A 12,906-nucleotide genomic window follows, 5' to 3' on the forward strand; every position below is an offset into this window, starting at 1 on the left:
CTGGGAACTTTCATTTCCAGGTGCAGCCATACAAAAAAAAAAAAAAAAAAAAAGAGCCCAAGTGATCTAATTATTACTGTATAGAGATAGTTCAGGGACCACTAGAAAAGAAATTCAAGGTTATTTTAGTTTGTATAAGCAATATCAACTCTGGACTAATTAACATTCATATGAATATTTGCCTTAATGGCTGACTTACCCGAAGATTGAGCTTATGTCGGAGATCTATTAGCTGCTGTGGGGTGAGGTTGGTTATCTCTTCATGTTCATTGTAAAAATTTTTTTCAAATGGTGGATAGTCAATCTGCAGGTCCAATTATTCAAAGTTAGTCTAGAATTCAAGAGTCAATCCTGTAAGTTTGATTTTAATGCAAAATAACCCTTTACAAATATTATACAAGTAAAGCCATAACTAGCTAGAGAGAACAAAGGAATTCATTTTATTCATGATACAAATTCCAAAAGCATGGCCAGTACTTTTTCTTATTCCTGTTTTCAATATTAACACCAACCTACTTCTTAAGGAGACTCTTAAGGACACCTCAGATGTGAACAGCCATGATGCAGACTAAGCAATCGCTAAAGCCAAAGACTTGTGTGTTCCAATCTACAGCACTTAACTATGTTTTGGAGTAAACTGTTTACCTTGACCCAGGCATTTAAAAACATTACTAATATTTCCTTTGGGGAGAGCCCTGCCTTTAGAGGGAGCTCTATTATTTTTAAAAACATGTAACTATTGGAGTTCCTGTGGTGGCGCAGTGGTTAACGAATCCGACTAGGAACCATGAGGTTGTGGGTTTGATCCCTGGCCTCGCTCAGTGGGTTAAGGATCCCGCGTTGCCGTGAGTTGTGGTGTGGCTCGGATCCCAAGTTGCTGTCACTCTGGTGCAGGCCGGTGGCTACAGCTCCAATTAAACCCCTAGCCTGGAAACCTCCATATGCTGCGGGTGCGGCCCTAGAAAAGGCAAAAACACAAAAACAAACAACCCCCCCAAAAAAAACACATGTAGCTATTTACAATAAACTTATTTTTTAAGGAGAACTTAAGTCTTTGGTAGATGGTCAAAAATTTCTTAATTCTAGACACAGCCTAAAATTATCTATGCACAATCAACAAAAAGAAAGAAAATCTCCTTTGGCATTATTAGTAGGACGTTTTGGTATGCTCCCCACAATGCCGCACTAGGCCATTAAGAGGATTTTCTTCAGTTCTCTTATCGGAATGGAGGCTCCAGGAGGGCAAGAATTTTTGTCTTTGTTCACAAAAATTTACAATATATAAATTTTTACATCTAATTTTTTTTTTTGATCCAAAAGAAAAAGAAAAATGAAAAAAGCGGTATCTTTTTTCTCCTCTCCTGGCAGCCTGCCCATTTTATTAGGACAACTTTAGGATATCCCAGACATGATGAACTTTGAGCACTTTGTCAAGTACCTCACGTGTTTTATTAGATAACAATTTCAAACATTTGTATGTTTTTTTCTTATTGGCTTTTCACTCTTTATCATGGATGTACCCTCCTAGATTAGTTTCACATATTTAGTTTCATTTGCCACATGTAAAATACCAACTCCTTATGTGGTAACAGTTGCACAAAAGGAAACAGAAAAAGTGAAGATAATCCTTACTCCGGTCTAGGGCAGCAATTTTCAAACTTTTTCATCTCAGGTGCCCTTTACATTTAATGAAAACACCAGTTTTTGTAGGTTAACTATTGATACTTACTTTATTAAAATTAAGACAACTATGAATTTTAATTTATAACTGATTTAAAAGTAACAAACCTATTACCCTTTCAAATAAATGCTTCAATAAAAATTATCTTTATAACATTGTTTTACATTTTTGCAAATCTTTTTAATGTTTGATTTAAAAGAAAATGCTTCCTACTGCATCCAAATTGTTGTGATACATTTTTATTTATTTATTTATTTATTTATTTATTTGTCTTTTTGCCTTTTCTAGGGCCGCACCCGCAGCATATGGAGGTTCCCAGGCTAGGGGTCCATCGGAGCTGTAGCCACTGGCCTACACCAGAGCCACAGCAACGTGTCTGCAACCTACACCTCAGCTCAGGGTAACTCAGGATCCTTAACCCACTGAGCAAGGCCAGGGACCGATCCCACAACCTCATGGTTCCTAGTCAGATTCATTAACCACTGAGCCACGATGGGAACTCCAATACATTATTTTGATCAAAGAAAATTTGGCCTTGTAAAAGTAGGAAGCTGGAAAAGCAGAGAGTATTTATCCATAACCTTTCAGATACTTGTGGACTTATTCTTCTTTGATACCACACTAAAACTCCACAAGTGGTCATTTCTTTTTTTTTTTTTTTTGTCTTTTGTCTTTTGTCTTTTTTGTTGTTGTTGTTGCTATTTCTTGGGCCGATCCCGCGGCATATGGAGATTCCCAGGCTAGGGGTTGAATCGGAGCTGTAGCCACTGGCCTACGCCAGAGCCACAGCAACGCGGGATCCGAGCCAAGTCTGCAACCTACACCACAGCTCACGGCAACGCCGGATCCCTAACCCACTGATCAAGGCCAGGGACCGAACCCGCAACCTCATGGTTCCTAGTCGGATTCGTTAACCACTGCACTACGACAGGAACTCCATCATGCACGATTTCTTAACATCATGCACTGGCCATCTAAAAATACCTGATTCACTGAGATGGTATGCAGATCATCTAAAACATTTCATTACATAATTAATAAAATACATATATTACATTTGACTAACATCATCACTTTCATTACAACAGACTTAGAAAGCTGTCAAGCTCACTGTGGTGAATACATTTCTCAACTTCCCATTTTTGCTTGAATTGCTACCATTGGCAATAAACACTTTAAACTGTTTTCCTTGATATGTCACTCATTTTCTCAAGTGAAAATGGTGTTCCATGAAAAGAAGGGAGCTAGTTCAGCTCACAACTCAAACATCTAAGTGTCCTTCCTTGAGACCACTGCTTTCCTTGCCCTTCCCATTTTGTCAAACAGAATAAAAGACATGAAACATAAGGGTCAAGATTTAATAAAAAATAATTTTTGCTATTTCATCAAAGACATTCTTTTTTTTTTCTTTTTGGGCACTCTGAGGCATATGGAGTTCCCAGGCCAGGGATCTGATCCAAGCCGCAGTTGTGACCTATGCCACAGCTGTGGCAACCCTGGATCCTTTAACCTGCTATACACCTGGGAATTGAACCTGTGCTGCAGAGATGCCACCAATCCCACTGCATCATAGCAAGAACTCCATCAAGGATATTCTTAAACGAAGCTGATGCTTTTTTTTTTTTTTTCCCTTTTTTTCCTTTAAACTGAGATGGTCTGGCAGGGAGGAATACACTGACTACTAGAACAGTTGCTACCACTGTCTTGATTCATCATAAGATGCCAGCATTGCTTTTAGCCATTCATGCAAATGCTGAGGCAGTGAAACAGGCACATAATCTTGGCATTACTACGAAAACTCCTAGAGTTCCCTTCGTGGCACAGTGGTTAACGAACTTGACTAGGAACCATGAGGTTGCAGGTTCGATCCCTGGCCTTGCTCCATGGGTTAAGGATCCGGCGATGCCGTGAGCAGATGCGGCTCAGATCCCGAGTTGCTGTGGCTCTGGCGTAGGCCGGTGGCTATGGCTCCAACTGGACCCCTAGCCTGGGAACCTCCATATGCCACGGGAAGCGGCCATAGAAAAGGCAAAAAGACATAAAAAAAAGAAAAAAGAAAATTCCTTTAACTTTGTAGACTCCCTGAAAAGATCCTTCTAGGAATCTTTAGACCACACTTTGAAAACCACTGTTGCAGATCTAGACTCACTAGGGTACACAAGCTCTAGTCTCTTATTTAACATGGTTCAAACACTAAATTCCCCCCGCCCCCCAAGTGAGTATACTGATAACTTCATTTCCTTTTCCCGGTTTACAGAACCTGTGATTCTTGGTTTCACTTTTAAGGAACAGTCTTTCATCTGCCCCAGATCTGGGAGAAATAGTAAAGACTTACAACAATTAAAAAGCAAACCAAGGAGTTCCCCTTATGGCTCAGTGGTAACGAACCTGACCAGTATCCATGAGGATGCAGGTTTGATCCCTGGCCTTGCTCTGTGGGTTAAAGGATCTGGCATTGCCATGAGCTGTGGTGTAGGTCGCAGTGGTTCGGATCCTGAGGTTGCTGTGGCGTAGGCCTGTGGCTATGGTGTAGGCCAGCAGCTACAGCTCTGATTTGGCCCCTAGCCTGGGAACTTCCATATGATGCCAAGTGCAGCTCTATAAAAGACCAAAAAAACAAAACCAAAAACAAACAAAAAAACACAAATGCAGGCCCAGGGACTCATTGTGAAAGGAGAATGGTAAGTGATGGTCTGAAAAACAACAATTGCTTGAAAACAACTCTTGGCCTAAAAAGGAATACGAGCAAGTGACTCAGCTGTACCTGGGTACAACAATATAATCTACAAAGTTTCAACCACTCAGCCACTTTCTGACTCTGGCACTTGACAAAGATGACAAAATCCCAAACAAATATTCTCGTGATATAAGGAGTATGAATCAAGAGTACTCTGATATCAGGGAAACCTAAATACGAAAGCTGAAGAGCTGTATCAGCTTGAAAGAAGAGTTAAATTCAGCAAGAAACACCAACCTCTGAGTGATCAATGGGAGGAAGAGGATCAATGATTTTTTTGGAAGGTGCAATTGGATTCCCATCACTATCATATTCCAAATTATCTTCCTCCTCCTCTTGGACGACACCAGCAGTTGGATTCTCAGCCATGTACCGAAAATAAGCTTCCTGCAGGAAAGCACAAGAACATAATCATACCCAGATACAAATGAGAACAGCTCTGCTCCTGTAATTAGTGCACACAGTGTACCAGATGACTGCACAGTACAAATACCTACCAAGTAAGGCAAGACTCTTACTAGCAATGATTCCTTTAACAACAGCAGTATTCAGAGGGACAATCGGAGGAAACGAGTAAGACAATACCATAAAATGATTTAGCTTGCTTAACAGAAGACTTACAAATCTGTCTGTTGCACGGCCTTCCTGGGATGGGGTGTCTACCAACCCCGCCCAGAGCAGTGAAACATATGCTGTGGCTTTACCAATCCAAGTTTGGAAGTTAACACTGATTAGAAGGGTCACAAACCTGGAAAGGACTATTGCTCACTCTGGTTCCCTTCTCACAATCCCACAACTGAATGGAAAAAAAAAATTACTAAAGGACAGTCATTTAATGTTCCATCTTAAAACACAAGAACCACAAACAGAACCCTTAGAAACAGAGGATAGATGTTGCTAGAGGCCATCTGTAGATCCCCCACTACTCTACTCCTTATCAGAACATTAATTTTGAATTAAAAAAAATCTAGCTGAATAAAGCTCATATTTGTTTTTGATGTTAATGGTTGAACCATAGTTCCGTCTTCAACATAGGGGAAAGCCACGTGAATCTTTACAATACCAATCGGTCACCCTCGTAGAAAAGGAACAAGTCAAATGACATTCCCTGCTGAACGTCAGGAATGGCCATCTCAGTAAAGGCAAGCTCTAGCTTGTCCCCAGTACAGACTTTGTGGGGTAAAAGTAAAAGAGAAATACTGCATAGGAACTCACTTGGTCATCTTCCTCTTCAATGTCATCTCGAATACCCCTGGAAAAACAAGCGGAGAAACAAACTTCCCTGCAAATGTTCCACATACCCAGCTCCATACTTATAGCACATTAGTGTTGAATTCCATACAGCACAGGAACTCTCAACACTAACAATAACAAAGCAGCAATAAGCACACTGTAAACTAACCATCCATCATACATGTCTGGCTTCACTCTATAAGCTGAAGTTTGCATTTCTTTTGGATGGGCTATGGTACCCCTAGAAAAGTCAAATACTAACAAGAATATAAGGAGTAAAATCTTTTGAAGGTAGATACCCAAGGATCCTAGCTTTGTCAACCCCATACGACAAACACCATCGTGAAAAGGATTTTATATTTAAAGAAACAAAAAACATGCATTTGGTATACACTAACAAGAAGGTTACAACTTCTTAATGTGCCCCAGAGTTTCTGGTTCTGGAGCAACTGTATTATATAAAAATCCTTGGGAAAGAGAGAAAAACTACCTCAACTTTTTAAAGATTAGGACTAAAATTCCCAAACGGTTCACATGGAGAAGTGGACCATTGCCACTTGCCCCTCTCAGGAGCTCTAGAAAGAATGGTTGCTTAGTTCCCACCACCATCTCTTTTTAATCAGACTTTCTGCCTAACCTAGGCAAGCAACACCACCAATGTAGGGAAGCTGGAAAAGAACACGAGACACAATAATCACCCAAGGGTGGGCTGAACCTCCATGCGGCACAGGAACCTTGGGGAGGGCCTGAGCACTGAAGGCCAAGCAGAAGGAAAAGTCCAACCATGCCTCCTTGTGCTTGGTAGCAAAAGCCTTAAGAAGAGTATATTCAGGAATGGAAAGAAGAGACTTCTCTTTCCTTGAAAATAAAGTATTTCACATTCTGACTGCTAAAGCAGGATGTCACTCCTTATATAAATTAGGTTTTATTATTTATTAATAATATACATAGTTTTTGTGACATAATCACCATTACTTCGCAAAATCCATCACATATGCATAAACCTATTTTATATTAGTTATGGGACAAAACGCAGAACAAACCCAAACTCTACTAATGATGCTCTCTTGACTCTCACTATTAACTCATTCTTATGTTTACTAAACTATTTATAGTCAAATACCAAATAACAGTCTACCAAAGAGAAAGCCTTTTAACTATTACAAATGCAAAATTATTTCTATTACCTACAGAAATGTTATTCACAATACATGAATAACTTCAAGTCAAGACATTTGTGTGTTTTAATTTTTCTCTATAAACTTTAGGCTTTACAATACTATGGCAATTCTCATGTAACTTTTTGAGGGAAAAGAAAACAACTTACTTCACGTTTTTTCTTTCTTTGTCCTTTTCTTCAAGCCTCTTCATGTCTCTAGCTGCTTGATCCTAATGAAACAAAAGGTCATACAGAATCAGCAACTAAAAATCCTGAAAGGGAAATTTCCTTACAAAGAATTTTTAGATTTGAACAAGCACCACCAGAGTTTCAAGCTATGCATTTTAACAACTGCATTCTGATGCAATCGAATTGTCTGACAATTCTTTTTCAAAGAGCAATATTCAAATGTTCTCAAAACTTGGCTATACATGGATTGCATGATTTTTATCTGCAAATATACCATGTATGGAAAAATTAACAAAAATGCCTGAATGCTCACTTTTTTAAAGAGTTAATGTTATAATTATGGCTGCAAAAGGCCTTAAATTCAGGCATATCAGCCTTCTCGAAGTGTAGCTTACAATCATTTACATCAGATTGCCAAAGGGACTAGTAAAAAATGCAGATTTCCAGATCCAGCTCTGGAAAGGTGGTTCTCAACCTGGGACAATTTTGTCTGGAGGGAACATTTGGCAATGTCAGAAGACATTTTTGGCTGTTCAAACTTGGGGTAGGGGCTTGTTACTAACATCTAGTGGGTAAAGGCCATAGATACTGCCAAACATTCTACAATACATAAGACAGACCACAAAACAAAGAATTATTCATTATTCAGCCTCAAATGTCAATAGTCCCGAGGCTGAAAAACCCTACTCTAAATAAACCTACTAAATCAATCAGAATCCTTAAGGGTAGACTTAAATGCATGCATTTTTTTCCATTTTCCATAGGCAATTCTTTTTTTTTTTTTTTTTTTTTTTTTTTGGTCTTTTTGCCATTTCTTGGGCTGCTCCCATGCATGTGGAGGTTCCCAGGCTAGGGGTCAAATCAGAGCTGTAGCCGCCAGCCTACGCCAGAGCCACAGCAACTCGGGATCCAGGCCGTGTCTGCGACCTACACCACAGCTCACGGCAACGCCAGATCCTTAACCCACTGATCGAGGCCAGGGATCGAACCCACAACCTCAGGGTTCCTAGTCGGATTTGTGAACCACTGACACGACGGGAACTCCTCCGAAGGCAATTCTTAATACACAGTAAATTGATAATTATTGATCTAAATTAAGTCTTTGTTTTATACATGTAAAAATCAAGGTCAGAAGAATTAAGTAATTCCCCCCAAGGTTAAAACATATTCTGCAATAACTTCTACTTGTTAAAACAACATGAGGAGTTCCCATCATGGTGCAGCAGAAACGAATCTGACTAGGAACCATGAGGTTGCAGGTTCAATCCCTGGCCTCACTCAGTGGGTTAAAGATCCAGTGTTGCCATAAGCTGTAGTGGAGGTCGAAGACGAGGCTCAGATCTGGCACTGGTGTGGCTCTGGAGTAGGCCAGTGGCTACAGCTCCAATTAGACCCCTAGCCTGGGAACCTCCATATGCCACAGGTGCAGCCCTAAAAAGCAAAAAAAAAAAAAAAGAAAAAGAAGCATGCTCTCACTCTTCTATCACATAGCCCCCGGGTCTGTTAATTTCTGGTATTTGATAGAAGACTAACTGAAGAAAAATATTTTCCCACCATAAAAAAACTACAACTCAAGTGTTATGATAAACGGTTCTAAATGATGGCTTCAATATCAAGAAGACAAAACGGACTAATGGGATTCTGGTGAACTAGAAAAAGCCTGCTTTGTCTATAGCATGCAGCCATTTGCTCAGCAGCTGGCCTGTTTTTGCCATGCAAGAATGCAGGGCTAGGCTTGCCAGATTTCCTCCCCAGCCCTGCCTTTTTTTTTTTTTTTTTTTTCCTTCTCTTTTTTGGCCTGGAAATGCAAAAATTCCTAGGCCAGGGGCTGAACCTGCACCACAGCTGTGAAAATGGTGGGTCCTTAACCCACTGAGCCCTGAAGGAACCCCCAGATTTCCCACTTTTCAAGTCTGAACTTCTGGGCAAAATCTCCTGATCTTAAAAATGTTGGCTCTTATTTTAAAAAGCAATGTTTATTAGGCCAAACAAAAACACATACATATTGGATTCTTTCTTTCCCTACTCCTTAGAGGAGAGAGAAAATCTTGGCTGAAAACTTCAGGTAACAAGTAATTGAGGAATCCAGAAGGACTTTATTTCATAAGCAATAAAGGGGCAGTTTTCAAGCCAAGAGGAGCAGTACAAGAAACATGCTTTAGTCTAATTACTCTGAGTTGTATACCATATACGTGGGAAAGTGGAGCCTAAAGCATTGGGAGAGAATTTAGATCAGGCAAGAGTTAATGCAGGTATAAAGTTAAGATGACCACAGTGGAAACAGGAAGAAAGAAATGCAAGAGATACTGTAAAGATGGACAGAAACTGGCAAATGACGAGAGGAAAGGCAGCATGATGTAATGCACAAGAGGTAGTTCTCAATACTACTAAGCAAGAAAAATTAGAGTCCCAGCTCTGCCACATAGTGCCATTATGATTTGGGGAAGGGAAGTGAATTATCTTAAGGTTCATTTTTCTTATTAGTTAAAACGTTTATATATATTTTTTCTGCCTACTCTCCTTTATATTCTGAGAATTAAATGCAGCAAGTCATGAAGGTGCTTGATCCCCTGCTAAAAAGAAAATGAGACAGGTAAGTCAAAGGAAGAAATTAAACTCAACGTCACTGTATGAATATTGATGCCATTAAGAGAAATAAAGCAAAAGACCTGATGAGGGAAAAAAAAAAAAAAGATAAATTGGGTTTAAGGTGTCAGGGGACACACCATAGTAAAAATGGCCAGTAGGCTTCTAAAAAAGCAGAGCTGAAATCAAAGAGACACTATGGAACTAAAGCTATTAATTATTCACATGGAAGTTAAGTTTGAGTAGATGAGGTCACTAAGGAATATAAAAAGAGTGAAGGCAGCATATCAATAGAGAACTGTAGGAGAATCATTTGAAAAACTGAAAGAGGATCACAAGAATGACAGGTAATGGTCAAATGGCTATGTAAGAATTTTTTGGGGGGGTACAATAATGGAAGTAGTATTTTTTAAGAGTTATGGAACTACAGAAATGCTGATGAACGAAATGATATGTCTGAGATTTACTTTAAAATAATCTAAAAGAGGAGTTCCCGTCGTGGCGCAGTGGTTAACGAATCCAACTAGGAACCATGAGGTTGCGGGTTCGGTCCCTGCCCTTGCTCAGTGGGTTAAGGATCTGGCGTTGCCGTGACCTGTGGTGTAGGTTGCAGACGCGGCTCAGATCCCGTGTTGCTGTGGCTCTGGCGTAGGCTGGTGGCTACAGCTCCAATTCGACCCCTAGCCTGGGAACCTCCATATGCTGTGGGAGCGGCCCAAAGAAATAGCAAAAAGACAAAAATAAATAAATAAATAAATAAAATAATCTAAAAGAGGGATGAAAAGTGTTAAGGTAACAAAAGATTGACCAAAACCTGTTAACTGATAAAGCTGGGTGGGGGGCTCATTTTATTCACTTTTGTATGTGTCAAAATTTTTCCTAAGAAAAAAGTAATTAAGTGAATAAACAGAAAAGTCAGAGAAATAAGGAATAAAATGTAAAATCACAAAATTCAGTGACAAGAGTTTTAAGAAAGAGGTCACAAGTTTCAATTTCTACAGCGAAGTCATGAATGTTAATAAGAAATAGACATTATGGGAGTTGCCACTGTGGCTCAATGGAAACGAATCCAACTAGGAACCATGAGGTTGAGGGTTCAATCCCTGACCTCACTTGGTAGGTTAAGGATCAGGCGTTGTCATGAGCTGTGGTATAGGTTGCAGACATGGCTTGGATCTGGTGTTGCTGTGGCTGTGGCATAGGCTGGCAGCTGTGGCCCCAGTTGGACCCCTAGCCAGGAAACCTCCATATGTTGCAAGTGCGGCCCTAAAAATTAAAAAAGAAAAGAAAAAGAAATAGACGTCATGCTTGTATTTTAAGACTTCCAGGAAACAGAATTGAGATTGCAGTGCAGAAGGACTGGAGCTTACCTTCTCTCCTAAGACCAACAAAATTACAACCAACTGTTGAGCAGCCTTCAACAAAATAGACTGCCAACTATCAAAAAAGATATCCTACACTAAATGACAAAGACGAGGCCACATCGAGACAGTAGGAGGGGTGATTACACGATATAAGCAACCCCATGCCCACTGGGTGGGCAGCCCAGAGACTGGAAAGCAACTATACTACAGAGGCTCACCCACAGGAGTCAGAGTTCCGAGCCCCACATCAGGTTACGCCTGAGGATCTGGGGGGAGAAGCCCCCAGAGCTTTTGGCACTGAGGGCCAGCAGGGCTTGTGCACAGGAGCTCCAGAGGACTGGCAGAAACAGAGACTCCACTTTTGAAAGGTGCACACAGGCCCCACTTGCACTAGGTCCCAGGGCAAAGCAGAGACTCCATATGTATCTGGGTCAGACCTGTCTGCAATCTTGGAGGATCGCCTAGGAAATCAGTGGGTGACTGTGGCCCATTGTGGGGGAAGGATCTTGGAGGCAAAGGTCTCAGGAATAGTCATCAGCATGAACTGCCCCAGAGGTGGCCATTTTGGAAAAATCTGGCTCCACCCATGAGGGTGGAGAAGCCCCAGACCTAACAACAAACCAGATGGGGACACAGCCCCTCCCATCAGCAAACAGGCTGCCTAAAGACCCTCACACAGCAGCCTCTAATCACAACCAGAGACAAAGCCCCACCCACCAGAGGGATAAGAACCAGCCTCACCTACCAGTGGGCAGGTAACAGTCCTTCCCATCAGGAAGCCTGCAGCAAGCCCCCATACAACTTCAGGCACAAGAGAGGCTACAACCCTACTGTCTGCAAAAAGGAGACCATACAAAAATACTATACAAAACGAAAAGGCAGAGGATTATGACTCTAATAAAGGAACAAGGAAGAAAACCCCAGAAAAACAGATAAGTGATCTGGAGATTAGCAACCTCTATGAAATAGACTTTAGACTAATAATACTAAAGATAAGCCAAGATCTTGGAAATAAACTGGTGGCAAAGACTGATAAGTTATGAGAAACATTGAGCAAAAAAATACAAGATTTAAAGATTAAGCAAGCTGAAATGCAAAATACAATAACTGAAAAATTCACTAGAAGAAACCAAAGCGGAATACAGGAGGCAGAAGAACGAATGAGTGAGATGGAAGACAGACTGGGGGAAATCACTGATGTGGAACAGAAAAGAGAAAAAAAGACTGAAAATAAATGAAGACAATCTAAGAGAACTGTGGGACAACGTTAAATGCACCAATATCCATATTATAAAGATGCCAGAAAGAGTAGAGAGAGAGAAAGAAGAGATAATAGCCAAAAACTTCCCTAAAACGGGAAAGGAATCACTCAAATGCAGGAAGCACAACAATTACCATATAAAATAAACCCAAGAAGGAACACCCAGAGACATAAGTTAATCAAACTGACCAAAATTAAAGACAAAGAGAAAATATTGAAAGCAGCTAGGGAAAAAAAAACAACAAATAACATACATGGAAATCCTGATAAGGTTACCTTGGCTGATTCTTCAGCAGAAACTCTGCAGGCCAGAAGGGAGTGGCATGATAAAGTGATGAAAGGAAAAAAACCTACAACCAAAGATTACTCTAGCCAGAAGATACTCTCATTCAGATTTGAAGGACAAATCAAAAGCTTTACAGACAAGCAAAAGCTAAGAGAATTCAGCACCACTAAGCCGGCTTTACAACAAATACTAAAGGAATTTCTCTAGGTAGAAAAGGCCATAACCAGAAACAAAAATAGTATAAATGACAAGGCTCACCAGTACAGGCACACAAATAAGTAAAAGTAGGAAGTCAGCCACACACAAATATGCTACCAAAACCAGAAATCATGAGAAGAGGAGGGTACAAGTGCAGGATACCGGAGATGCACTTGCAATTAAGAGACCAAAAACTTAAAAACAATCTTGTA

The 12,906-nt window shown here is 40.4% G+C and overlaps 1 protein-coding gene across 1 annotated transcript in view; it reads right to left on the reverse strand.

Moving 5' to 3' along the window:
- The window catches only part of DDX42 (DEAD-box helicase 42), a 51,059-nt gene that overhangs the window by 15,239 nt on the left and 22,914 nt on the right, over positions 1-12,906 (reverse strand). Inside the window, 4 exon segments of the mRNA XM_021066770.1 lie at positions 200-304; positions 4,656-4,805; positions 5,634-5,670; positions 6,979-7,040. Coding sequence (XP_020922429.1) covers positions 200-304; positions 4,656-4,805; positions 5,634-5,670; positions 6,979-7,040 — 354 coding nt within the window.

The sequence above is a fragment of the Sus scrofa genome, chromosome 12 (genome assembly GCF_000003025.6).
Source record: "Sus scrofa isolate TJ Tabasco breed Duroc chromosome 12, Sscrofa11.1, whole genome shotgun sequence".
Taxonomy (NCBI): domain Eukaryota; kingdom Metazoa; phylum Chordata; class Mammalia; order Artiodactyla; family Suidae; genus Sus; species Sus scrofa.